We start from the raw sequence: 25,956 nt of genomic DNA on the forward strand, positions 1-25,956 counted from the left end.
GGGCAAGTAGTCGTAACCACACTGAGGAGGATTGTGCAGTTCCAAACCATCCGCGAGTCGCCACAAGCGGCAGTCGGCGGTAAAAGCAGATAGAGCGGGGCAGGAGAAAGAACACTATGAGTATGCATCGTATCCTGCTTCCATCACCAGTCCGCCCAGGTCGAAGAGAAGAAATAGAAAGATCAGACAGTGATGAATTTTATTGCGTCGTCATGCTTTAGCCATTGTAGATGTTGGCATCGGCGGCCTTTATAGGTCCAGCCGCCATTGCCAGAGGCTTCTAAATACTGCCCAGTTCGTGGAGTGCATCATTTATTCGAGGGGGAGGTAGGGTCGTGCCGCGGCGAAAGATCGTTTTCCTGCCGACATCAGCAAACCGCTCAACCGCGTCGGCCGGAGTCTCGCGTTCCTGCCCGCGGGCAATTGCTGGCAATCGGCCCTCAACAATAGGCGTTCTATATACTTGTCCCAAACGTTCAAATTGATTTACGCCCAGTGTTTTGAGCTCCATTAATTAGTAATGACGTTCTACCATCCCTGTGGTATGGGCTGATAGGGGCCATAGCCATAACGTACATGTACGATTTCCATGCCTGGCCATCAGTCAGTCGCTGGAATTGCTTTCCGCGTACAGCAGCTTGCCATATACCCTACTGTGAAAATTCTAGGGGCGGGACGACTGCAGGATAACACAGATGTCAGTGACCTTGCTGTAGTTTAGACCAGAAGGTACTTTGATGTGGTTGGTCCATATGCATAGATTGTACAATATATATATTTGCATACGCCCCACTACTCAGGCACTAAAGTCTACGCGTACGAACATCTTTTTCTGAGATTAGTTTAGCACCCTTGAGGAAAGGAACGGCAATGTAGATTACGCAGAACTTATTAATTGTACGGAAGTGCCGGCATTCCCCAAATCAGGCTCAAAACCGAGTACAATATCCGGGCTTCCACATCCCGGAGAGCTGAATCCAACCATCAACTTCCGGAAAAGAAAATGGTATCACGCCCCTATCTGCCCACGATGCACGTTCGAGCCCCAGGGTTTCAGTGAGAGGATCGCCGGATTGGGTTCTATAGAAGGTTTCCTGTATTGGGTTGCTTCCGCGTTGCGGGCCTAACATCTGCGAGATTTACCCCAGGTGAAGAGCCAAGACCTATAGTAGAGGGTGTCGGGTAGCAGGGAGTTGTCTCGTTCATCCCAGGTGTGGGAACGGTCTCTGTGGGCAACGAGATTCCGAGGCCTGGATAGGAGGTGAGAAGAGTTGTATCTGGCGGGGTATAAAGTGCGCTCTCATCAGGTATCATCCCCACATCCCGCAGTTGCTCTGATTCGCAGCTTAGGAAGTGGCTATTATTATGTGTGTTATTCATCCATGAATTGACTACGTCGGCGAGAATATTATCAGCAGATATTGACGAGCTGGGATTGCTCATTGGTAGGTACGGAGCCGACGGAGGAGATAGAATAAGCTGAGTGGAGGCCGTAGCACAATTCACTTCGGAAGAAGAAATAATTAGTATGATGGGAAGTGACAGCAAGAAGGGTGAGATGGACCCGCTCTTACCTGGGGACACTGATGGTCCCTGGCTGGGCTCTTCCAATTCAAAACAATCCACAAAGCCAGCCTTTTCAAGTCCGTACCTGACACTGGCTACCCTGCTGCAAGCTTCTACATGAGGGCCCCGACGAAACCCCGACGGGATACAGATATTCCTAATGTCTACAGACGCGCGAAGTCTAAACGGTTGACCAGGAACGACCGAGATTGGAGGCTCAAGTCTCGAGACATGCCAGACGACTTTGACACAACCCAGGTATTGGGCACTCCGTTCAATGGTAAAGAACTAAAAACCGGCATGCTCTCTTTGGAGCAAGCCATTTGCAAACCTACTCGTGCGCACCAAATACTGTTGGCAGATGGCCTGCCACGGCTGAGCGACGATGATTGTGTAAGCCCGCCACTAAGCTCGGTCTTGACGGCAGGAAACAGCTTCTCTGCTGCGGGTACAGTACTGACCGACTTCTCGTGGGCCGAGGAACACCCGCGCCCATGTCTACACTGCAGCGAAACCGCAATGCGCTCCCTTCTCCAGGGCGAACAGCATCTCAGAGCCATCCTACAACACATTTTTTTCAGTTTCCATGTCGGATCTCTCATCTCCACGATCCCCTGGTGCACTCAGGAGCGTCGTGTGGACGACGACGAATGGATCATATGAATCTCTCTGGGGAGTGGTGGTCGGTCACCCACGCGGTAAAATCATCGACGAACGCAATCGCACCTTCCGGCTGTCGATGTGTCATTGTACGAGGTCTGCGTTGAAGAAGAGGAATAGGATCGGGGATAGCGGCGAGCCCTGTGGCAGTCCAGCCTGTGGCAGACTTTGATCTCAGACAATTGCCCATTGATTTGGATGGTCGCCATTCATTCTAAGCAGAATGCCTTAACCTACCAGAGTAGATCCTCTGGTATGCCTTGCATTTTCATTCTTTAAAGCAACCATTCTTTGTATACTCTATTATAGATATCTCTTGACATCAAAGCTGATCAAGCTCACAACCTATCAGCCACGCTATACTATGTATATTTACTCTTGCAGGAGTACAAGTACTTATTCTACAGACTACTACTTTTAGATACTAAAATAACTAATCAAGAGCAAACCATAAATCTCTACTATATATAAGATCCTTTCTGCCACCGCAGATTCTAGTATCTTGTCCAGTATTATAAGAAGTAAAATCAATTTCTATACTTTAGTAATAATATAATTCTCTTTATTTAATTTTTTAAATAATATAATCTTTACATGTTTCCACTATCTTAGCAATATATTTTCTTCCAGTGATACCTGAAAAAGATCAAGGACTTTATACTTGATTATAAGTTAAGTTATCTTCTAAACTATTACCAGCAGACTATCTTTACCAGATATTTTCTAAGACTTTGCTGCTATCAGCTATCATTTAATCTCTTTTATTATAATAGTAAATATCTCAACTAGCATTCTTTGTAATCTAATCTCTTTATCATTAATATTGTCCAGCAGAGATAGAAAAAATTTAGCTAGTAACTCTTCTACCTGCTTCTTATAATCAGTAGTAATAGTCCCATCTACTCTAAGAAGCTGCAGGATCTTCTTAAATATTATATTTTTTCCTGACTTCAGATATTTAGCAGCTTTCCAGATATTATTATTATCTATAAAAAATTAATTCCAGTACTTTTTCTTCTATTACTAGATAATATTATAATATTATTTTACCGCACATCAGGCCATTATTTTTAGATAGAATACTTTTTATTCCACCCATCACTCGGACCGGGCGTGATTTTTCCAGTATATATATATTTAATAAAGCTATATCAAAACAGTAGTCTACCACCACTTTATATATAATAATAATTTTAATTTTAGTATTAATACATGCACCACTTCCAAGACTGCTAATATAGATTAGTTGATTTTCTACTGTACTATACCCTCTGACAGAATAGTAATAAGTATATTTATTATTCTAATATTAATCTCTTTCTATGAAGTATTTTTTAGTAGAAATTATTTTTAATACTTTAGCAGTGACCAGGAGGCATTAAATATAATTTTAATAATACAGTAATTCAAGCCATGCTCCATCCTGAGTATAATATATTTAATTACAGAATCTATCAGATTTTCTGAGGCCAGGACTAGATTAATAGTCAACTCACAATTCCCACTATATCCTCTACCATGCCAGTCTTTGTCCCTCATTTAAAAAGACTACTGAGAGTATATTTATTTATAAAATCAATAATTAAATCCACTTCACCGGGTTTTTCTAAAAACACATCATCTTTTTTCCAAAGTTAATCATATCAGTTAAAGTCTCCTATAATTAAAGTCTCCACTACCGCGCCTGTATCTTGCTGTATTTTTATAATTAGGTAAATAATTACATGCATCATCCAAAGCTGAGACATTGTTCTCTTCTATATAAACAGATACCATGAAAATCAGTTACTCGGGGAGCTGGATAACTACTACTATAAGATCCAGAGATTTTATCAGCACTTGTTCCATCTTAATTCCTTTATTAATCCAGAGTATACTTCAAATTATCTATCTATCTTTTCTCCAGATAGAAAAAGCCATCTTCATCTATTTATAATATTCTATTAGAATAGTCAAGAGCCGGCCTTGAATCTTCTTTATTTAAGATTCCTAACTCACTAATACCATCATATTCTGAGTCTCTTTATTATTCATTAAGCTCTCATACACTGCACCCTGTTTTCTTATATTTAATTAAATAACTCAAAAAATCTTATTTATAATATAATATATAGAGCTTCCAATATTTTTTATTATATAATTTATAAGAACCTCCGCATGGAATGCACTTTGGAATTATTTAATTATAACTACTATAATAATAGCCCTCCGCGGTGTATTTTATATATTTCTATATATTCTTATACTAGAAAATCTTATATCTAATCTTTTAGTAATTATAGCACTACATTAGTTAAAATTAATATTTAAAGATACCAGTCACACCAGATTCTCTTCCAGTATAAAAAAATCCGTCGGCCAGAAGTCTTTATATATTATTACCTTTAATCAGATAAACAACTATTAATCTATAAATCTTTATATTCTTTTTTCTGCTTAACCATACAATCTTAGTAATAGTAATTTTATTTTTTTTATTAAAGACTACTGCAGTTCCTGCTTAGATATCACCATTTTTATCAAGAACTGCAGTTCTATTAATACTGTTAACTTTAATCAGATATAATTTATCACAAAGTACTTAGACTCCTGCGCTAATCTTAATTTCTACTATCTTCTTAATTAACTAGTATTCAGCCTTATCTCAGCAAGTAATTCTAATCTAGTTAATATTCTTTAGATCCACCATAACAGCACAGCACCACCAATTTATATAGTTTTTTATTATCTGGATCTCAGTCTTAATTACTATTTTAAACCTGCTGATAGCCTCTTATTTTCAGTATCTACTATCTTCAAGATATCTGTTGTGTAATATAATATATCAGTAAAGATAATTAATATCATATTCTATAATAAGAAAATCCATATATTACTCAGTTAGCTGGTAGAAAGAATATAGACAATATCTATATAAAATAAGAATCCTAAAAAATTAACTGTAATATACAAGAATTAAATTTTATAAGAAATCTTTTTATAACTATTCTGAGTACATAACTCAGGATAAGATTACAGTACCAGAAATTAATTCACCAGGATTTATAATTTATATCAAAACTCTGCAAGAGCAGCACTAAATTCTTCTTTAACTCTCTGGAACTCCTTTTTATATAATACATTTCATTATCTAATTTCTCTTCTAAACTGAACAATCTCTTTTACAAATTTTAAAACATCTAAATTCTTACTCTCTATCAAAGAATCGTCCGAAGTCACCACTTCATATTAGGTGACTGGCTAGTTCTTATTCTTTTTCTTCTGCTGGGAGCACATATTTCTTTACTCAGTATTAATCTCTTACTTTTAAGCATAGTAAATTAGTAATCTTATCATACATTTCGGCCTCACCAATCGCGTAACAAGTTTTCGTGTTCATCGCGGTCAGGCGGTTCAGGGCTTCGCATCTCGGCCCGTCCCGACATTTTTCCTCCCCAAGTTCAAGAGACAATCACAACAATCTCCGCTCAGTACACTACAACCGTAATTCAGAGAGCAGCAGCACCTGCGATGTCTAGTTCCACCTGCAGAACGTCTATTGCCAGGCCTACGAACATTTAACTAGCATTCATATAACGAGTGTAACATTAAACAGAGGATCATCATTAGTCATCGAGCAAGTTCAAGTAACTATCCGATACTAATATGTACCAACCAACTTCACCTCCTACCCCGCTTCAGAAGAAACAGCCATATTCCTATGGAACTACTTGGGCTGAAGACTAGCTGCATTGCAGTTTAGTATAGAAATATCCCAGTCTTATACGGCGTGGCTCCCATTTGATTATGCAATAGGGACAGTATTTTCCCCTGAGCAAAATCACCCATTCTCTACGCAGCTTGTCTTGTAGATCGCTTGTTGAGCGCAGCCTGGATGAGCGCATGATGCCCTATCTAAGATTCTGTACGCCAGAATATTCATCATTATGTAATTTTCAAGGCATTGATAAATCTCCGAACTCCTATAAAGATGTATCGTGTGGGCTCTTACCTTCTGGTCCAATACTTCTTTCAGCGACATAGACTCCAGTAACATGACCTTTATTAGACTACCCCAATCCAGGTTCAAGGGGGAGCGGCTTCGAGAATGGTCGAACCGCTTAGGATGGACGGTGAAGCTCAAGTGTAAGCGCAAATGTTGGTGAAAACATAAGCATAATCGAAAATCGTAAGCATAAACATCATCATGAGCGTAAGCATAAGCATAATCGTGACCGTAATCAAAAACATAAGCATTACCATAGTGATAGGGACGAGAAGAGTTTAGCGGTACTAGCATACACCATACCTTCATCAGCCACATTAATCCTAGCCCTTTGCAAATATACAAGTCTTGTGATAGTCTCCATGCAACCGCCGACACTGTTTATTAAGAGAAGCTTCAGAAAGCGTATCCGAAATCTCTCAATTATTTATCGCATCCAATTATACATCTGAGGTCCCCGAACCTATCTCGCAATATGTGGTTCATGCGGTATGTGGCAGCAGCAGCAGTGATGGGAGCCCCGCTTGTTCATGCTGTGGATATTCGGCTGTACTGGGACATGTTTGCTGCTGGTTGTGACGATACCAGCTCATATTCCCAGTGCTCGAATATCGCGGCTGGGGTCTGTTGCTCCTATACCAGCGGGGTTTTCGCAGTGAAAGGTATTGGACTCGATACCGTCGGGGTGCCTGATCAAGTGAGAAACCCCACCATTCTGTCCGTCGAAAACCTTGTGGTGGAGTTCACTTTCCTTGAAACTATTTCACTTACTATATCTTATCTTTAAGGTATCAGCATTTATCGGCGCAACAGGCCAATGTAAAAGCGCCTGTGACTCTAAAGGCGGAGACCATACCGAATGTGTTGATTGCAGTTTCACTATCCTGGGCGGAGGTGCTTGGTTCCACTTCAACTCGAAACGAGCAGCTATGGAGACCACGCATACAGTAATGGCTGATATAATCGGCTTGTATGACACTTCCCTGGGCAGCCACCGCCACTTTAACATAAGCTCCGGGGTGCCTGGCGACATTATTGCGGAAATTGATTCGGCTGCGAGGAACAACACTCGGGTCGAGGATCTCAATCCTGTCGTCCTACCGTATGAGATCCCTTGAAACTCGGGTTCATTGGACTGTGATAGGTAAATTAAGTGACCCCGAACACATAACATGCGCTTGCCGGTCAGAAAAAAGGGGAATGCTGATGCGACTATACCACAATCTAGGATAAACTGTTCCTTGATTCGTTTGTGAAAAGTCAGAGTTGGGAAAATGACCAGGATCCTGACAAACGTCTACAGTGTAATAATGCCGAGATTCGAGTGTATAGAGCCATTGCACGAAGACCTTTGTTACAAAATCCCTATGAAATATCAATGCGACAAGCCATCGGTTTGATATTCAATATAGATAGCGTAAAGATGTAGATTCCTCACGACTTTACCAAGATCTTTGTAGTCTAAAGTGATCCGTGAACCAAATCATACATTGTGAAATTGGAAATGATCTTAGGGAGCAGGAGCCCATTTCCGCAGGAGCAAAGTATCTGAGCCGATACTGCATTGACAGGGATTTTAAGACCTGGTTAATACAGCAAATAAAGTCGAAAGGAGGGTAGGAAGAGCGGTATTATAGCCAGAGCCGTGTATCTTTGCTCCACCAACATGCTTGTGATAGCCACGCAGGTATCAGAGCGTAAGGCCGACAACTTTTACACAGGTATTATTCAATTTTCGTTACTCACAGCCGTCTGGCCATACTCGATATTTTGGGGACTAAAGATTGTATGGTAAGTGGCGCGCGTCCCTGCGGGCAGCAACTAGGCAGCCTTGCCCGTCACCCAATTTTGAGATGGCAAGCCAAAAAAAAAAAAAAAAATACAAAAAAATACAGAAAACACAAAAAATGAAAAAAATATAAAATAAAATAAAATAAATATATAAATATATATAATAAGCCTGCTATAAGACTGCAGCCTATTGTTCTCGTCCTGCTTACCCCTCTTTACATGACATGTGACGTCAGCCTTTCCCGGCTTGCTGCATATATCAGCTGCCCCGAAAAAATCTGTCATCATTTCCTAGCTAAGGTTTTTCACATTCACATTCCAAGATGTCCATACCTCAGCCTGTTTCTGATCCCAGCTTGCTGCAGGAATTTTGTCTCACTGAGGATCTGTCTCGGCTTAGCATTGATCAGGAGTCCGAGCCTCGTATCCGTCAGGCAAAGCTAGCTTTGTTACACCCTCTCAGGAAAGCAAATATACTTGAATCATGCCGCTGCCGAACAGACGCCCCCACAGATCAACTGTGTCATTACACGTGCGATAGATCCCGGCACGAGTTCCTCAATCTGCATCCACTGGGCAAGACCTGGAGGAAGGAGCTCATGAAGATCCCACCTTTTTCCCGTCTCATATTCGATCTCACGTTACCGCCACATTCTCCCAATGACAACACCACCGAGACCCCCAACGGATGGATCCACTGGGATACATCTATGCCCCAAGAAGCCAGTCTTGGCATTCATGCTAAAGAAGTTGCGAATATTGTCACAACAATTGCTTTAACGACAAGAATGCGGATGAAGGGCGACGAGGTTTCCTTTGGTATCATTTATGACCCGACTGACGGGGCACATGTCAGGAATATGAAGGGTATACAGAAGCAACTTGCTGCTCTGGGTACGGCTACTTCCCCCGAGATGCATGATGAGAAAGTGGGTACCTCGGCGGATCTCCCCCGCAACGACCATCATGGCTCGGACAGCTCTATCTACGGCTCGGGTGTGGTGCTTGCGCAGAACTGTAGATCCTCGGAATAAATGATCGAATTCTGATCATGGTTATGTCATACAAGCCTGATAGCACGCAAGACCGTCAAGAAAGTTGGGAAATGGTGATCAGGCTGCCCGTCAAGGTAGCGCTGTTGACACGCGAAGAATAAACCATGAGGTTGTTGTAAGGTTCGTCCGCTACATACCTAACATGATGAACCTTCAGAGTTTGGACCGAGTTGCGATAATACAAATGAGAGGATAGAGGGTTTTATCTCAATTAGCAGCCTAGATAGAAAGCGGGGGATGTGGGTGGGCGTTGTCTGTCGGCTTTTTAGTATAACAAAGTGTTTCAATCAATTCTTTTCGTCCGCTGAATCAAGTTTAACATTGCAAAACTCTGCAGTTATAGAGTGTAAATGTTTATTGTCGAACCCTACGTCTCAACAGGAGGAATCACATTCGCCGCATTGCTTTTTATGAACGCTGAAACGGGGGGCTCAGACTCCCACTGATGCGAGATCTCTCCATACGACACCTGCCTGGATATATCCGGCAGAATACATACATTCATTCATTTATGCCCAGTAATGTACTTGGGCTACCAAAGCCCGACTATCAGACGAATAATACATACTATAGAATATAATGGCAGTTGTACAGCCACGCGATCAACCTCTAGTTGAATCATACATCTACTTTCCAAATCTGCTCCCTTATTCGACTGAGACACCTTTCTTCAATCTAACACGTCTTCGACATAAGCTTTAATTGCTTCTTTTGTGCGCTGTCACAGTGCATCAGTGGTACCCGCAGGTTGGTTAACGCTTGAGTTTACAGATAGGAAGATATCAACAGCATGGTGTTTCAGCGTTGGAAGCACCTATGATCGTGAGTCTTTGTTATCAAGTGTGGCAAGACAAAGCAAACTCATTTATTTTCTTATATCGATGCATTGAGGTTATTCCCCAGTTGTTCAGCTTCCCGCCATCAAGTCGCTTATTTCTTTCGAAATGGAGTATGCTCGCTGGGGCCAGTCAACACCGGCAGTTGCATGGGACGAGTCCAACATCAATGACAATCTCTGCCGCCAAATTCAGTAAAGTCCCGTGTCTCTGGGATCAGGGCTAATAAATCAGGCGATGCACCAATGTCAAGTCCTTTATTCGGGATGATTGTTCGTTCACAAAGCACGGTGATTGTGGTTATGGTGGATGAATGTGCCCCTGTCTCATGGAAATCCCCACAACAACTGAGGTGGCAGCTGGAGGCCGTCCAGGCCGTGTCCTCAAATGGAAGCTTCCAAAACAGCGTTGACTTCGTTGATATTGACCAGGATCGGAACAAGATGAGGAAATCGTGGAAATCGTTGATCAAAATCTGCGCTCGATCCTACAGTGTCGGCCTCCCGACATGACGGAGGTTTAAGCTAATGGCAGGAAGACCCAAGCTTCGTCGGTGGGCGGCAAGGGAATCATCGAAGGTATTACCAGCACTGTAGTTGGACTGCGCGCTGTTCCCGATAGTGCCGGAGACGGAGGAGAGGAGGACGAAAAAGTCAACATTTTGCCCGAGGATTTGATGCAGGCTCCAGGAGCCCTTGATCTTAGGCGCCGTGGCCGCGCTCCCTTTGGCTCTCGTCATGTTGTCCAAGGGAGCATCAGCCAGGACCATGGCACTTTGGTTGATGCCGGCAGTGGTCCAGCCCTTTTACGGATGCTTGACCTGCCACCTGGTGAACTGCGTCAGCAGATGTGTTATCGCAGCGGAGAATGTTACAGAGACAACCTTGTTGGGCGAGGGCTTGGATAGCTGTCGCGGCCGATGCAGACACCTCTCCTGATCGGGACAGCAAGAGTCTACGTCTTGCCCCGAAGTTGCAAAGCCACGACGCAATATGTAGCCCTAAGGCTCCCAGCCCGCTGGATATCACGTAGGTTGCAGAGGGGTCGAATCGGATGGGCCGCGGTGTGGTTGGCTGCACGGGAATTACTTAGTCCGGCGCAATGGACAAAATCACCTGCTCGGATTGAAGTATCAAATCCAGGTTGGAGACCGAATACTGCGACGAGGCCGGTGGTGCGGGTAAAGTCATGGGGCTATTCTCTAGGGTCTGAAGCACCGCTCGATGTGCATCCTGCAAGCTAGGCCCCTTGGGCTTCAAGGACGCCCATGGGCGTACCATGCCATGTTGACTCGTGAGAGTGCGCAGTGCTTCTTCCGCGCGTGGATCGGCATTGATGGTGACAATCTGTCCACGAGGTTCCATGCTGGTCACCAGATGCGGTAGGCTGGGTGTGTTGGTTATGGAGGTAAAGACCAGGCCAAGGCCGCCGCGCGAGCCAGTGTTGCGGATCGAAAGCGAGACCGAGCGGGAAATGCCCGTTAGAGTCGTGCAGCGCGCATTCCCCCGAAGGTCGTCACGCTCCGGCACCACGACAAAGGTCTCCAGGTCCAGCCACTGGTCGACTAACACCAGCGCCCGGCGCAAAGCGGAATCCCGAACGTCAACCAAATCGTTTGGGCCTCTGAATCCGATGACACTGAAGGCGTCCCCAGAGCCGATGACTCCCGGTGCTGGATTCGTTGCCAGAAAATGACTTTGGCCTCGCCGTCCGATCGCCCATTGAAGCTACTCAGGACGGGGCCACCTGGCCAAAAGTTCATAGGCGATTGCTAAAGAACCAACTCAGTAGGCCGCCTCAGCTGGAGGAACATTGACTGGCAACTTCGCAACACCATTAGGTCCTACCTGGAACCGAGTGCGAAGCTGAGGTTCGGCGAGACACTAGACTGTGTGACCAGGCTCAAAGCCGGTCACACAACGACCAACTTCTGAAATTGTGCCGATGGTATGGAAGACTGTCCATGCTCCATGGGGTGATGGCATCATGCTATGCCCCTGCGCCTATCGGGACTGAGGCGCCAATCTCGCCGTGATCGACATGGTGTGCGCGTTTACCCTCGGTGGGGCTGTCATTATAGCCTCAGATACAGCCACCCACTGAGCGGTTCCTGCGGAGTTCTGCGGCGTCAGTTCTTCCTGAATCTCGCTCAATCTTGCCGGGATGATACCGGGCAACTGCGCTTGTAAGGCGTTTTCAGCATCCAGAGACGCGTCCGCCAATAGGCGAGGTATGAGGACCCTGCCGTGTTGCTCGACCAGGTCGGTCTCCAAGTGTCTATCGCTGGAGTTCAAGCTTGTTGACGTCGAGGCTATGCCTTTGTAAATCTTCCGGGCGGCGCTTCTGGGCTCTTTCCCTGAAGGTGAAAGATCGAGATGGGCAAGGTTCAACTGCGGATACTCGGCATGAACACTTGGAACGAGTCCAGCTGCCGGCGCATATTGGATCCCGTCTTCGGTCGGTGATATAAGGCCGCCAGTGGTGGCTCAGCTGGTATACTGAGCCCTGAATACCACCCGTCGGAACTGCACCAGGTCAGATTCCTAGGCGTAGTATACGAGAGGCTGATCGTATTCCGGCAGGCATATCACTGACGCACCTTGAAATGCGGGATGGTCTCCATCGCCCCAAGAGATGAGCTCTACAGCGACACCCGCTTCCGCTAGGTTCTCACACAAAGCATCGCGTACCTGCTGCTGGGCCAGGTTTTGTTGTGCCAAGTTGCGCTGCATTGTGGTGAGACCGCCTTTCTTCCATGAGGCCAGCGCATTGGCTAAACGACGCCGGCTGGACGCGTGAAGCGATCGCACATGAAAATCCATGTTGTTCCGATAGCTCCACTAGGGCCATATCGGGGGGCAGCATCTGCTCAAGGGATGGCATTGGCGGACGTATTTTCTGATTGCGACTCACGACCAGATGTCCATCCGCCGTGATCATACGCGTAGTAGTGGAAACCAACCACTCGGCGGGATCTCCTACAGCAGACGCCAGAACGAAGAGTTCGTACGGGCCCGACGATTCAACTCCTTGCTCAACAGCCTCCGAGGAGGTCCAAGGCAGTACGGAAAGCGAAATATTAGTGGCTCCTCTAGATAACAAGCCATGAGCGGCAGGGAACAGTACAGTCCATCGAGCACTCCGTCCGTCCGATCGGAAATGTTGTTGTACAACACCAGTAACAGTCCAGCCATGAGGCGAGCCATGTACAGCTGTCGCTAAAGTTTGAGGCCTTCATGAATGCCACTACTCCTTCCAGACCACATTAGCTATGCGATGTACGCTTACGGCAGAGTTTTCTTCGCCCGATGCCAACACTTCGCCAATCCTACTCATCTCCAAGGCTTCGATGACGATACTATGTGCACTAGCGGTCTTATCGGCAAACAGCATGTCTTGCAACTATGGCCTTTTCAATGCGACGCGCAGATGCAGTGCCCACACACGTGATTTCAGCGCCCCTGGGCATCTCGGCGGCGACGAATATCCTTTCCATGGAAACCGGGACGGCCGCTTGATTCAGAGGCTTTTCAGGAATGGCGGCGGCAAAGGCCATTTGAAATGCAGAGTCCAGGGCGGCCGGATGAATAAGGTGAGGGCATTCGAATTGCATTGCCATGACGGAATTGATATCAGGAATGGCCAGGACACCAAACACAGTGTTAGTATGCGGCGTCACACGCCGCCCTTTCAGCCCTTGAAACGTCGGCCCGTAATTGAGACCAATAGCCGCTAAGCGGGCGTAAAAGGCCTGGCGGTCAACTACCCTTGTCGCCAGCACCTGGTCGTCAAGCAGCCTCTGCCGCTGGTTGGTCAACTCCTCCTGGCCTGAGCGTTCAAAATTCGTTTTCTGTGGAGCTCTGGTACACGGCGGTGATAGTGCCCACGACGTGTCGGCGAACCGAATCATCTTGCGAATTGGAGTGCACGGCAAGCTCATACACACCGTCAATGACACCATGTGGACGAAGAGACAAGAACACCTCAGTGTCCCAACTATCTTCGGGGGGAAGGAGGGCAGAAGACCAGTCTCAAAGGTGAGCTGAGTAATTCCGATGCCTTCGAGGGACCCCAAGTCGTCATTTAGAATTAATATTGCCTCAAGGGCCGTCATCAGATAGCCTGCGGCGGGGAACAGGCAGGCATCGGCCACATTATGATCCGCCAGTCATGGAGTTTCAAAAAGGCTGAGGATGTTCCTACAGCGTGGCTCAAACGGATCCTAGGCGTTGACAGGCACGCCGAGAAGATCTGTCCTCCTGGGAACGTAGGCAGAGGGCACGACCACTAGTAGACTCAGACCGCTAGCTGTTCTCGTGGTTCCAAAGATAGGATGGTAGTTGAGGCAGGATACGTATGGATAGACCGTCCATGGGAGTCCGGTTTACTTTGTCCAGATCGAATGGATGGCCGGTAGCCCAGAGAAAACCTGCCACCTCAAGCGCCGTTTTCCGAGCATCCTGACTAGCTGCCAGGACAGAGCGTATGGCACTTTCTCCACTAATCGCCCGTCAATCTGGCCGAAGACCTGCTTTATCGGTCCCTGGGAGGTTGTAGAAGATCCCATTTTGATTATCGAACTGAATTTCGTACTGAGCGGCGCCTCTGACTTAGAAGCTGTGACAAGTTTTCTCAGTGCGCCGGCAAAGCGAACTGGCTTCAGCATAATCTCCATACAGACATTCGATCGAGTGCGTTGCTTTCGACCGAATTCTCGGTAACGTATGAACACATCGCCACCCTTGGGAGCCCTGTTCGCAAGGGCAGGTTACGCAGTGCTCTTTCCACGTCGGCGGCAATAACACCCATCCGGGAAGATTGATACGTCACGGCAGTACGGAGCATCCGAGCGAACACCGTCTCCGATGAGGGTTTCGTGTAGCACCGTGACCGCCTCCTTCGGCCCAGAGAAAGTAACACTAGAGGGACTATTGATGCATGCGATCGTTACGGGGTCCAACAATAATACCCCACAGGCACGTTTGAAGAGCTTCTTTTCTTTCGTAATAATACTTTGGCGGAACTTCGTCAGGAGACCGAAGTGGACAGCGGTTGGATTTAGGGCCGATCCTCCTTCTCGTCTCCAAGAAGTGTGTCCTCAAGCCGCATGTACGGACACTCTTTTTCAGTCTCACCAACTCCAATAGAGCCGCCGTGCGGTTATTTTGCAACATGTTGATGGCAAATGGATAGATATCGAAGGCCAAGAGATTACTTGCCAGTTGTTGATTGTTGACAGAACTTGGTGTTTGGAGATTTTGAAGGGAGACGAGTTGTGGGCGAGTTGATATACGGTGTTGTGATGTATCATGCATCTCCTACCTCATCATGTGAGTGGCTAAATTTCTGTGGGAATGGGCCGATGGGACAGATTACGAGGCGAACTGCTTATTGAAGCGACTGGATTCCGGAAGGACTGTATATGTTGTAGGGGGACAACCTGTAAACTGTACAGGACACCAGTATCCGGAAGCCCTGTACGCGCTGCGATACCCTTCCCGGACACCCTGTATTCACAGACACTACGGAGAGCAGCTTTGAGAAGGTTGGTTGAATTGGATATCAAACTATCGCGGACAATTGTGTTATTGTGGCAGCTGTCATTGTGTGCCGAGCGGGAACTAATCCCGGCCTGATGGCAATCCCGCCCGCAGAGGTTACCAAACCCTATCCCACAAACTCGCAGAAAACACCAAATATTTTCAGCCAATATGACTTTTGCCCTAAGATCAAAGTAATAAAAAAATACTACAAACAGGACACTGAAGCAGAAAAAAACAAACTAATTATAAATCCTGAATTCACAATTTACAGAAAGAATAATAAACAAATAATAAACCAGAATATCCAGCAGTTTTTCACCAGCTTTAACAAGATATTTAAGCATCAGACTAAAACAATTAAAGCAGCAAGAACTGAAGTGCAAGTACTAAAAACAGAATAATAACTTTTCTATATTTAAAATAAGAAGCTATGAGAAGAGATTTAAATTCTCTGGACTAAACTAGAAATATAACCACTAAATACTTCTTGAACAAGTCATGGACAAAAATAATTATAAATTATTTACTACCAGACCCCAAGAAGATAGTCCCATACTCCAGAAAGAAATTTAATTATATCTGAATCAGTACTGCACTGATTCTAGACTAGAATATTAATAATAACTGATTCTTAAGAATTCTACTAATAAAGACAGTAAATATTCATATTTATATTACTTTTTTAAATACAGAGATAACTAAAGAGATCTAAGTTACTGGAATTAGTACTATTAAAATTAACTATATTATCTGATTCTGGAATACACAGTCCACAGAAACCGCTTAAAACAATATTAAATAACTGGATGAGTTAGAAAATAATACTAAAATAATTAAATTATAGTTTAGAATTATGATCCACCAGATTATAACTGAAGATTTTAATCTAAACACTGAAAAGAGACAAAAAATTAGAAAAATTATAACTAAGAATAATTTCAAAGATAAGAAGTTCTAGATTAAGAATATTATATAGCTAAAAAAGAAAGATAAACTACTAGATAAATTAATATCTATAGAAATCTAGCTGGATATATCTAAGATAATAAAATAAATTATTAATAACAGACTGCTGGTAGGACAGAGATTTATTAGAAATATAAAAATTTACCAGATAAAAAAAAAATAGTACTGCTGCTACCAGCAATTCAGCTATCTAACATAATTATATAAAAAACAGATTAAATACAGATACTACATAAATCTATATAATTAATACTATTACTTCTCTGGCATAAGACCTAGGTATATAAACTATAATAAAGAATATTTAATAAATAATTAGAAATACCAGATATTATTCAATCCTTAGTCATTCCAATAATAATAAACCTCTGTATTTTACAGTAAAATATAATAAAATTTAAAGCAGGGATAGAGAGCCTTATTAATAACTATTATAATTAGAATCTGGATATATTTCTAATTCAGAAACTATTTAAAACTGTATATAACATCCATATTAATTATAGTACATAGCAGCTATACCAACCCACATATATTAATAAGCCCAGCACCAAAGCGCGACCGTGTAATCTCATTTATATTAATCAAAAAATCTTTATAACTTTCTATCACCAGGTCCACTGCAATTACTGAGATATAATAATTATTAAAACCTAGATACTGGAGCTTCAGTATCTAGTATTCTTAATATACATTCTATTTATTAAAATATATAAAGCTTTTAAAACAAGCAGCACCCACAATATCTTAATAAAAATCTAATAAATTATCTAATAAAATACAGAACCAGATAATCATACCATCAAATTAATTCTGACAGGAAATTTCAATTATTATTATCTAGTATAAAATTACTATAAAATACATTACTACTTCACAGCACATACAGATGAACTGATTAACTTCTTTTATAATTTAAAACTATAATAATACCTGAGTCCCGGTAAAATAATATTTTAAACACTCAATAAACCAGACACTACATCAGTTTTAGACCTTATACTAACTAATAATATGAACAGGCTAGTCAAGTGCTAATTATACCATAATAATTATAGATTAGATCACAGAGAAATATACTCTAAATAAAGTCTCCACCTGGAGTAAGTAAAAAAGCCTAAACCAAAATAAGCCTACAGCCAAGCAGACTGGCCTTATATAGACTAAACTATACTAAAAGAAATAAACCAGTACCTGAGAATCCAGATAAACAGAGATCTAGACTATATAATTAAAAATCTAATTTAAATTATAACAGCAGCTCTAGACTAATACATACCAGTACAAGTACTATACTTATATTTAAAATGCTGGTTTACTCCTGAACTCAAAATCCAGTAAATAAAAGCTAATTAAGCCTAAAGAAAGTAGCAAGAGAAATATACTACTTAAAGATCAGACCACCCAAATACTAAGTCCATGTTTAAAATAATACACGAGAAGAAAAGAAAATAAATAAAAGCTGTAGAAAAAATAAAAATAATTTATTAAAAAGAATTTTTAAATAAAGTAAATAAAGACCAGATATAGAAAGCAGCTACTTATATATATCCATGAGATATCTATATAAATATCCCAGTATTCTAAGTAGATATTAAGGAAATCACAGATAACCAATATAAGATAAAAGTATTTCTTAAAATTCTCTTTTCAAAGATATTTAAACTGGAAAGTAAAGAAATCAGTCCAGCTAAAGAATTATTATAGAAGCTAATCACTGAGAAGAAGATTTACTAATTACTTTAAATTATAAAAGAAACTATAATCCCAGATTAAGATGAAATCCCGACCCTGGTCTAGAAATATTTCTAGATATTTTTAAAGAAAACTATTACCATTATCTTTATAAAATCAGTTGATCTGGGATACTACCTAAGAAAATAGAAATAAATATAAATTATTATTTTCCGTAAGTCTAGTAAGCTAGATTACTCAGTACTGGAAATATACCGGCTGATCTCCCTGCTCAATATACTAGAAAAATTACTAGAAACTATTATAGTCTAAAGATTTTTATACTGGGCAGAGAAATACCAGTTATTTTTTAATATTTAATTTAAAAATAAATCTAGATAAAATATTAAACAAGTCCTGCTGGTACTTACTAATATAATTAATTAAGTATAAGTCTAATCCAGAATAGTTACTCTGATTATATTTAATCTAAAAAATATCTTTAATAAAATTAATAAGACTACTTTTAATACATAATTTTACATAAAAGGGGTGCCAGCCAAAGCCTGACTATAAATCTATAATTTCATATAAAATTAAAAAACTAGTATAATACTAGATAACTTTAAAATAAACAGTACTCTTCTAGAAAATATAAGACTAGCTCAGAATTCTCTACTTTTACCTATCTTATTTAAATTCTATAACTCAGATCTGGTTAATCAACCGGTTAACAGTAATAATAAAATATTAGTATTTATTAATAATTACTTTTGCTGGTAAACTAGTTCCTCAGTAAAAAAGAATATTTAAAAGATCCAGGAAAAGAACATCCCGTAGATTAAGTAATAGACATAGAGAACTGGCATGTTGTTTACAGCTAAGAAAACTAAACTAATTCACTTTACATATCATAAACCAGCCCAGGGCAAGGGCAAGATAATTATGAATAATAAAGTAATCAAACCAGCGGACACAGCCAAACTCCTGGGAGTCATCTTTGATACAGAGATGCGATGGAAAGAACATGTATAGGGAAAGTCAAAACCAGTGTCACCCTTGGGGGCGTTTGATTTGTTTCCCAAGCCCTATGCCAAGAATACGCTTATCCTATTTTGTACTCTTCCGAGAAACTCCATTTAGCCTGGCGTATGGTATGGTAAAATCTCGCACATGATTCTTTTTGGCTGTTTATTCTTTGTTTTCGAGATACAAATAATAAAGACAAACCTCTTGATGTCACGTTGCACACTATCTCAACCCACAAGCATTGATCCTTCCGGAGGATCACGTCGATCATCAATATGCTACACCGCTCGCCCCCCTCCACCAAACAAATGACTTATGATACGATAGTAAGCAGTGATCTCAATGCTTCACAAATAGCAGAAGCAGCCGGCTGTCACACACGGACTATCGAAAGACGTCGGTCAAATATGCGACTGTTCGGTAGCAAAACAGCACCTCTAAATAAAGGTGGAAGACCACGAAAGCTCCCACCGCTCATAATTCAAGTCCTTTGCGACCACTTACTTGAGAAATCTCAGTTACAGCGATGATGGAAATCGGTCTGACCTCCAAACACTTGTCGATTGTTGACTGCCAGATGACAGTCCCCAATGTGGTTCGATGGTGGTGAGCATTTCTCAGCCACGTAGTGTTCAGACGGTGGTCAAGATCATCGGCACACCCCGACAGTTTTCCGACCCAACTTGCGGTCACCTCCTCGCCAAGGATCGGCTTGGAAAAAGGATGATCCACACGTCGCCAGCTCGAAAGTGGGGGGTTCACCCTATGGCTTGTCACCAAAAGACTATCCCTCACGACAGATATTTCTATAGTCCGTGAAAGGCTTGAAGAGTGGCGCTTATACTCAAAGACACTGTTATAAGCGACCTCCTCTTGCGAATATAACTAGCGGAAGGTAAACGGCTCGCAGTTGGTCACTGCCGAGACTTCCGACGTTCCGCAACTTGAAGTCAAGCTGGATTATTAATGCTTACGCCATGACGAGCACATGTTACTAGGTGTATCAGTCGGTACTGTTTGACTCTTCTGTGACTACCACATCTGCTAGTCCTTTTTAGCACCGCTGACACAATCGCAATCATCAACCAGGAAAAGGAGCAACAACTGAACATCTTCGGTTACTGCGAGTCGTGCTTCCGCGTGGTCGTGCTCGAGAACATGCGTGTGATCGGCAACAGCATCGTCGACGACACCTGCGGCAGGGTCATGGAGAATTGGATCATCGAGACCACATGCCGGGCTTGTGAGCGCTTCTTGCTTAGAACAGACACGGGTTACGATGTTGAAGGCGTGCTCAAATACTATCGCCAATGGACAGATTATTGAAGTTGTGAGCTTGGTTATCTCCGCTCTCAGGCGGACATGCAGTCTCTCGTTCGCTTCGATGGACATGATCACGACCTGGTTCGGGAACGACACACGCATAAAAATCTCTACGTGGACAAAAATGAGAGATGTTGAGATATGTCACGGGGGTGAAGGCGCCCAAAACCGCGTCGAATGTGCTACTATTGCCCCAGCTTGACGGAACCTCCATAATGAGATGGGCGCTCACTGAGACCTACGCTCCTCACGGTCCATGTTCTGCCTCTCCCTTATATGAAAGGCCTCATTTGTGTCTGTACAAGATTGTAGTCTTTCAATACGACCAATTCAGAAGTTTAATTAAGCTGCGACAATAGCCATAACTAGTACTAGTACAACTCCAGTGATCCCGACCCAGAGCAAGAACCAATAAAGCCATTCCAGTTTACCCCCATTTTCCTTTTTCTTCTTCTCAGCTAGGTCCGCGCTCGCTTTCAGCTCTTGTGACTCCATTTGTTTTGTGACTTCATCGATCTCTTTCTGAGCTTGTTGTGCCGTCAAGACAACTCCTATTGCCCGATTGAGTACTTCCATTGCGCTTTTAGCTAGTTCATTATGCTCGCATTCTTCCCCAAAGAGCCCTTTTCCTGTACCTTCATTGACCAATTTTTCGAGTTTCACCATGAGATCTTGCACTTGTGCATTCTGTGACGTAGACGAAGCACGATGAAGTACAGTTTCTTGTATGATGTGGAGTTCCAATTGCATCAACTTCTCTTCCAGCTGATGTGATTCCGGCTTTGGGACTTGCGTGTGGCTCTCATGATGTTCAATAATACGTGCCAGGAGATTGAGTAACTCATTCATCACCCTGTCACCCTCGGATTTATTCTTATCGCTCAGCTGGATGGCCTCCCCAATTGTCGGCTTAACATCTGTCGCTCGTTCTTTGAAATCTGTCAAGATTGTACTTTGACTATCTCTTGCAGAAGAAAGAAGCCACCATATCGCTCCGAGAGCCAGGGGACCAGTTACCCACTTAGCCAGCGGAAAAGCCACATCCACAGAGCCAGCTCCAAGAACTGTGACACCCAAGATGCTTAGGACATGAGTTCTCAGCTCAGATTTGGCGTTTTCAAACGTTTTCTGGTTGCTATCCAGTCTCTTCTTCTGATCCGACAGAAAACCGCGAACAGAGCTGCTGTCCTTTTCGAGGCTTGCGAACTTCTTATCGTAGTCGACCAACTGCAGATCCAACAGGGACTGATCAACCCTATTAATTATAAAGCGCTGATTCTCATGGTCAAGAAGAGACCAGGGAGTAACGTATCTAAGAAACTCATGAGTTTCTCTCGTTTTTCCCGCTAGGGCAAATATCCGGCGCATGCCATCTGGCATCCTTGCACAACGCTCAATTTCAGCCATGCTTGTGATGTCATGTGTTGCCACCATATTCCCTCTAATATATTCGAGGAATAATGCTGCAGTAGATGCCGCTATTGGTGTTGCAACCGACGTGCCGGTCATCCGCCTTTCTTCGCAATTTAGCCACGCTGATTTTACAGCCTCGCCGAGAAACTTGTATCGGGAAAACGTGTCATCGTCATTTACGTTGGGGTTGAATTCCGATCTTTCTCCGTGAAAATTGGAAGAAAATACTCCAAAGACCTTGGTCTCCCGTGCTGGCCATGATATGCCAATTGGCAAAGCCCCCCCGTTGTTTGATACCGCGGCGAATATGAGCTTCTCTTTATGAAGCGCATTTCGAATTGATTTGGTCAAATCCTCTGATGGCCTTGGGAACCCAAGAGATAATGATATGATATCTACCTCCCAGGTTTCAACTGCGTGATTTATAGCCTAAGAGGATTAGAGCGAAGCACGGACTGAGATTGTATAATTAATACCTCTGCTAAGGCCTCAGGATCCACCTTCTTATCTTTTCCGACGACACGTCCCACAAAGAGCTTTGCACCGCTTGCAATAGATAGGATTGTGGAAGTGATATGAGTGCCATGGCCAAGAGGGTCTGGACTACCATCTAGGTCCACAAAGCTGTGTAAGACCACTGGCTCCGGGTTGTATTCTTCGATCTCGTCGATTTGATGTCTAATCTTTGGATGGCTCAAGTCGGCACCGCTGTCAAGGATTGCAATTTTGACCCGTCTATCGGGCTTTGTTGGATCGTTGTAGCGACGATAATCGCGAAGGCACTGATGGGCACCTTTGAGGTGGTCCCAAAATTTGTCACTCAACTCACTGCCACTTAAAGTGTAAGGGAAGTTCAAAAAAGAATCAGAAATAAGACGTCCGCACTTACCTTGCAAGCTTGGTTTCGTGCAACTGAGCATCAGAGCAATCAAATAAGCAGCCGTTGCGATCCATTGTGATTTTTGTCTTCATCGAGAGAACCAAAGCAACAAGAGGCAGCAGATTGCTCAGTTCAAGCGAACTTCTTGCCTGTGAGAACCTTTGCCAGGTTTGTGAAGGAGGGTGGGCTGCACTGCCACCTCGACTTCTACATGGCGCTACTAAACCATCATTTATTGGCTGAGATATTTTTAGTGGGCGTGGCTGAGTACGAGATTTTAGCCATTCGTTCAATTTCAGTGTGTCACATGCGACCTCCTCTACACAGCCCACCATGCACATCGTTGATAAATCATGCGGCCTCTAGGTTGATTTCTGATAATTTTTTTGCCAGCCCGAAGTCAAACAACACTTTTCCTACTCTGCGCACGAAACCGAGATTCTGAAAGATGAAGAAATCATATTTTCTTATGCGAAATCAAGACTACGAGTACAAACCAGGTGAATCAGTAGGATGGTTCAACCTCGGCTCGATATTGACCAAACCCAACGACCCTGAGTCTTTACTAGAAGGATACTCGATTGTACCGCCTCATCACGATATGCCGATTAAATTTGCTTGGAAACAAGATTTCAAAAGCAATTGTGAAGTGCGAACCTCACGAGGATATGGAATTTTCGCAAAATTTCTCGAGACCCTACTCGTCCCTCTGGGACTAAACAGCACCTACACTCGTGATAGTATGCGCGCAAATGAGGTCTGCCTGCCACGGCTAGAGACATACTTCATGACGCCAACAAAACCTTACCTCGACGAAGTGTTGGGTACGCCGGCCGTTCAAAAGTTTCTTCGCGAGAAGAACTTTTTCAATAGCCCATACATTGTCACTGGTATCAGAGTTGCGAGGCATGGCAGTGGCTCGAATATGACCAGTGAATCTGTCGGTATTGATTTCGGTGTTGATATGGATGCCGGGGCTGCTTCTGGCGTTCCGGGAATACTGAGTGTTGGCCCCAGTGTAAGCCGCGCTGCTGGAGCAACAGAAAAGAACGAATATGCGACGAGCTCGAACTACATCTACGCTTATCGACTCGCGAAGATCCATTACTCAATAAGCCAAAGTCGGGCCAAGTTGGCGTATATGAAAGGCGAGTTATACGACTTTGATGGTTCAGAACAACTTTGTCTACCCGCTGAAGCGAGCATAACGACATGTGAGGCTCGTATGGACTTAATCGAAGGATGGGTGCCAACTGGATATTTGGCTCTTGAATTAAAGGACGAGGATGAAGAGCCATGTCAGATACTCCTGTCAAAAGCCTAACATTTTGGTTCAGTGAGCGACTAGCTCCTATTATATGTCCACGAATAATTCTTGTTTCTTGCCGCGTACCGTGTTGGGTAGGGACCTTTTAAGCGATTCTTGGCTGGCGGTGGCTCAGCCAGCTGATAACACAGGGGTATGTCGGGGTGGAAGTCAGTATTTCGCTAATATACCTGGTTTGCCTACATACTACTTTTGATGCGAAATCCTCTACTTTTTGACCATCTCATTTCGGATTCGATGGATGATGAGTCCACTGGGTCCTTAGAACAGAGATCGTAAGCGGGGAAATAGCCGCAACCTCTATACGGTCGGCTCCACTCTGGAACAATCGTCATTGATCTTCAGGGAAGGTCAAGCGGTACCACCTGGTACGTCATCCACCGCCCATGGGCAGCAGAATTCCCTTCCCTTCTGCGCCCGGCAAACGCAGCCCCAAGAACTGGGTGCTCATCGTTTCTAAACCTGTTCTAATCCGTGTGGACTAGGCTTGAACACTAGGTCTTGTTCGGTGTCCTTGGCCAAGACCCGATTAGAGAGTTTATAGACCCAGGAGTGTCCCCATAATCTGATACACTTGATTTGATATTGGGCATCCTCAAGGAAGCCAAGGCAGCACTAGCGTATTGGGCCATACCAAGGCAGCGCATTATGTAGGTTTTTGGTACTGTAAGAGAGATACGTGATTACAAAGGGATTATTATTATTCCGAGGATATGCCCAATATGTACTAGCGGATCTTGGCTTTAGGGTTCCTGAAACAAAAAATGAAACTCAGGGGTGACACTAGTTTTGACTTCCACGGTACAACACGCGGTTAAGCAGGCAACTAAAAGGATTATCGCTCTGAGCGGGCTCCGACACCTCTGACCAGAGCAAATGCACCAGCTCTACCAAGCGTATGTCACACCCGCTATAGACTATACATTAACTATATGGCATGATCCGCTATATAATAAAACACATCTGCAACTCTTTGAGATACTACAGTAAATAGCATTTATTTATATTATCTCTGCCTTCCGAACAGTCTTTATTAATATTTTAGAAATCAAATCTCACATACTGCCTACTCGCCTGTACCTAAAATTATAAGTATAGATTATAATAGTCTAGTTCAGCACCCTACCAGATAATCATCCAGTATAAGGAATCATGAAACAAGCTATAAAATATAATATATATATTTATAATATAGCATATTTTCTATTAGCTGAAATTATGTGTATTATGGACCTGAAGCAGCTATAAATCTTGGAAACCATTGATCCAAGGCTATTGGTACTGTGGCGGGCACAACTCTTTATTAAAATTAATATTAAATCTGACTGAGAAAAAGTACAGGCCAGAGCCCTGACAAAATAAAAATCAGTAATTAATATCACAGTCTTTTCAGATGCCTCAGAAAAACAGAATCAACTAAATACTATAATAATAACTCTTGACAGTAATCTGCAGGTCTTAAAATCTTAACAAATTAGTATTAATTTAATAGAGTACTAGTCAGTTTATACAGCCGAGCTTATAATAATCTATTATATTATTAGACTAATCTTCCAACTAGTATAAAAATACCAAGGGGACTCTGCAATAAATCAATAACCAGTAATAATTCTTAGTAATAATATATCAGCCCTGCAGGTAATCAGAAATTTATAGAATAAATTAAATTAGTATATTATCCAAGCTATTCACTACTCAGCTGGAGAGTTAAAAGCCTAAAAAATTCTATTATAACTATAATAAATACCGGGCCACTGCAGAGACTCTGGAAACGAGACAGCTGACTGGTTAGCCAAAAATATAATAAATATAGAAAAGAAACACTCCTTCAAATATCTCTTCTCATGGAAAAGAGAATACATATATAAAAAGATTTATCAAGAGTAAAGACAAGAATAAAGAACCTTA

The 25,956-nt window shown here is 43.0% G+C and overlaps 10 protein-coding genes across 10 annotated transcripts; 4 read left to right on the forward strand and 6 right to left on the reverse strand.

The window, feature by feature from the left end:
• Positions 1-1,683: 1,683 nt before the first annotated feature.
• Positions 1,684-2,229, forward strand: AKAW2_50010S (uncharacterized protein; the record flags this gene model as incomplete). The annotated part of the gene is made up of 1 exon (XM_041689781.1): positions 1,684-2,229. One exon carries the CDS (start codon positions 1,684-1,686, stop codon positions 2,227-2,229), a length of 546 nt encoding a protein of 181 aa, XP_041543431.1.
• A 4,457-nt stretch (positions 2,230-6,686) lies between these two features.
• On the forward strand, positions 6,687-7,329 carry AKAW2_50011S (uncharacterized protein; the record flags this gene model as incomplete). Its single annotated transcript, XM_041689782.1, has 2 exons — positions 6,687-6,908; positions 7,000-7,329. 2 exons carry the CDS (start codon positions 6,687-6,689, stop codon positions 7,327-7,329), a joined length of 552 nt encoding a protein of 183 aa, XP_041543432.1.
• Positions 7,330-8,325: 996 nt separating this feature from the next.
• On the forward strand, positions 8,326-9,036 carry AKAW2_50012S (uncharacterized protein; the record flags this gene model as incomplete). Its single annotated transcript, XM_041689783.1, has 1 exon — positions 8,326-9,036. One exon carries the CDS (start codon positions 8,326-8,328, stop codon positions 9,034-9,036), a length of 711 nt encoding a protein of 236 aa, XP_041543433.1.
• Positions 9,037-10,380: 1,344 nt separating this feature from the next.
• On the reverse strand, positions 10,381-10,662 carry AKAW2_50013A (putative secondary metabolism biosynthetic enzyme; the record flags this gene model as incomplete). Its single annotated transcript, XM_041689784.1, has 1 exon — positions 10,381-10,662. One exon carries the CDS (start codon positions 10,660-10,662, stop codon positions 10,381-10,383), a length of 282 nt encoding a protein of 93 aa, XP_041543434.1.
• A 319-nt stretch (positions 10,663-10,981) lies between these two features.
• Positions 10,982-12,715, reverse strand: AKAW2_50014A (uncharacterized protein; the record flags this gene model as incomplete). The annotated part of the gene is made up of 4 exons (XM_041689785.1): positions 10,982-11,620; positions 11,741-11,776; positions 11,951-12,345; positions 12,493-12,715. The coding sequence occupies 4 exons, from the start codon at positions 12,713-12,715 to the stop codon at positions 10,982-10,984; spliced, it is 1,293 nt and encodes a 430-aa protein (XP_041543435.1).
• Positions 12,716-13,269: 554 nt separating this feature from the next.
• Positions 13,270-13,803, reverse strand: AKAW2_50015A (putative secondary metabolism biosynthetic enzyme; the record flags this gene model as incomplete). The annotated part of the gene is made up of 1 exon (XM_041689786.1): positions 13,270-13,803. The coding sequence occupies one exon, from the start codon at positions 13,801-13,803 to the stop codon at positions 13,270-13,272; it is 534 nt and encodes a 177-aa protein (XP_041543436.1).
• Positions 13,804-14,821: 1,018 nt separating this feature from the next.
• On the reverse strand, positions 14,822-15,208 carry AKAW2_50016A (uncharacterized protein; the record flags this gene model as incomplete). Its single annotated transcript, XM_041689787.1, has 1 exon — positions 14,822-15,208. One exon carries the CDS (start codon positions 15,206-15,208, stop codon positions 14,822-14,824), a length of 387 nt encoding a protein of 128 aa, XP_041543437.1.
• A 4,941-nt stretch (positions 15,209-20,149) lies between these two features.
• Positions 20,150-20,497, reverse strand: AKAW2_50017A (uncharacterized protein; the record flags this gene model as incomplete). The annotated part of the gene is made up of 1 exon (XM_041689788.1): positions 20,150-20,497. One exon carries the CDS (start codon positions 20,495-20,497, stop codon positions 20,150-20,152), a length of 348 nt encoding a protein of 115 aa, XP_041543438.1.
• Positions 20,498-20,770: 273 nt separating this feature from the next.
• AKAW2_50018A (S8/S53 family peptidase) lies at positions 20,771-22,813 on the reverse strand (the record flags this gene model as incomplete). The annotated part of the gene is made up of 3 exons (XM_041689789.1): positions 20,771-22,270; positions 22,318-22,675; positions 22,731-22,813. 3 exons carry the CDS (start codon positions 22,811-22,813, stop codon positions 20,771-20,773), a joined length of 1,941 nt encoding a protein of 646 aa, XP_041543439.1.
• A 356-nt stretch (positions 22,814-23,169) lies between these two features.
• AKAW2_50019S (uncharacterized protein) lies at positions 23,170-24,045 on the forward strand (the record flags this gene model as incomplete). Its single annotated transcript, XM_041689791.1, has 1 exon — positions 23,170-24,045. One exon carries the CDS (start codon positions 23,170-23,172, stop codon positions 24,043-24,045), a length of 876 nt encoding a protein of 291 aa, XP_041543440.1.
• Between the last annotated feature and the right edge of the window lie 1,911 nt (positions 24,046-25,956).

The sequence above is a fragment of the Aspergillus luchuensis genome, chromosome 5 (assembly GCF_016861625.1).
Source record: "Aspergillus luchuensis IFO 4308 DNA, chromosome 5, nearly complete sequence".
NCBI classification, from domain to species: domain Eukaryota; kingdom Fungi; phylum Ascomycota; class Eurotiomycetes; order Eurotiales; family Aspergillaceae; genus Aspergillus; species Aspergillus luchuensis.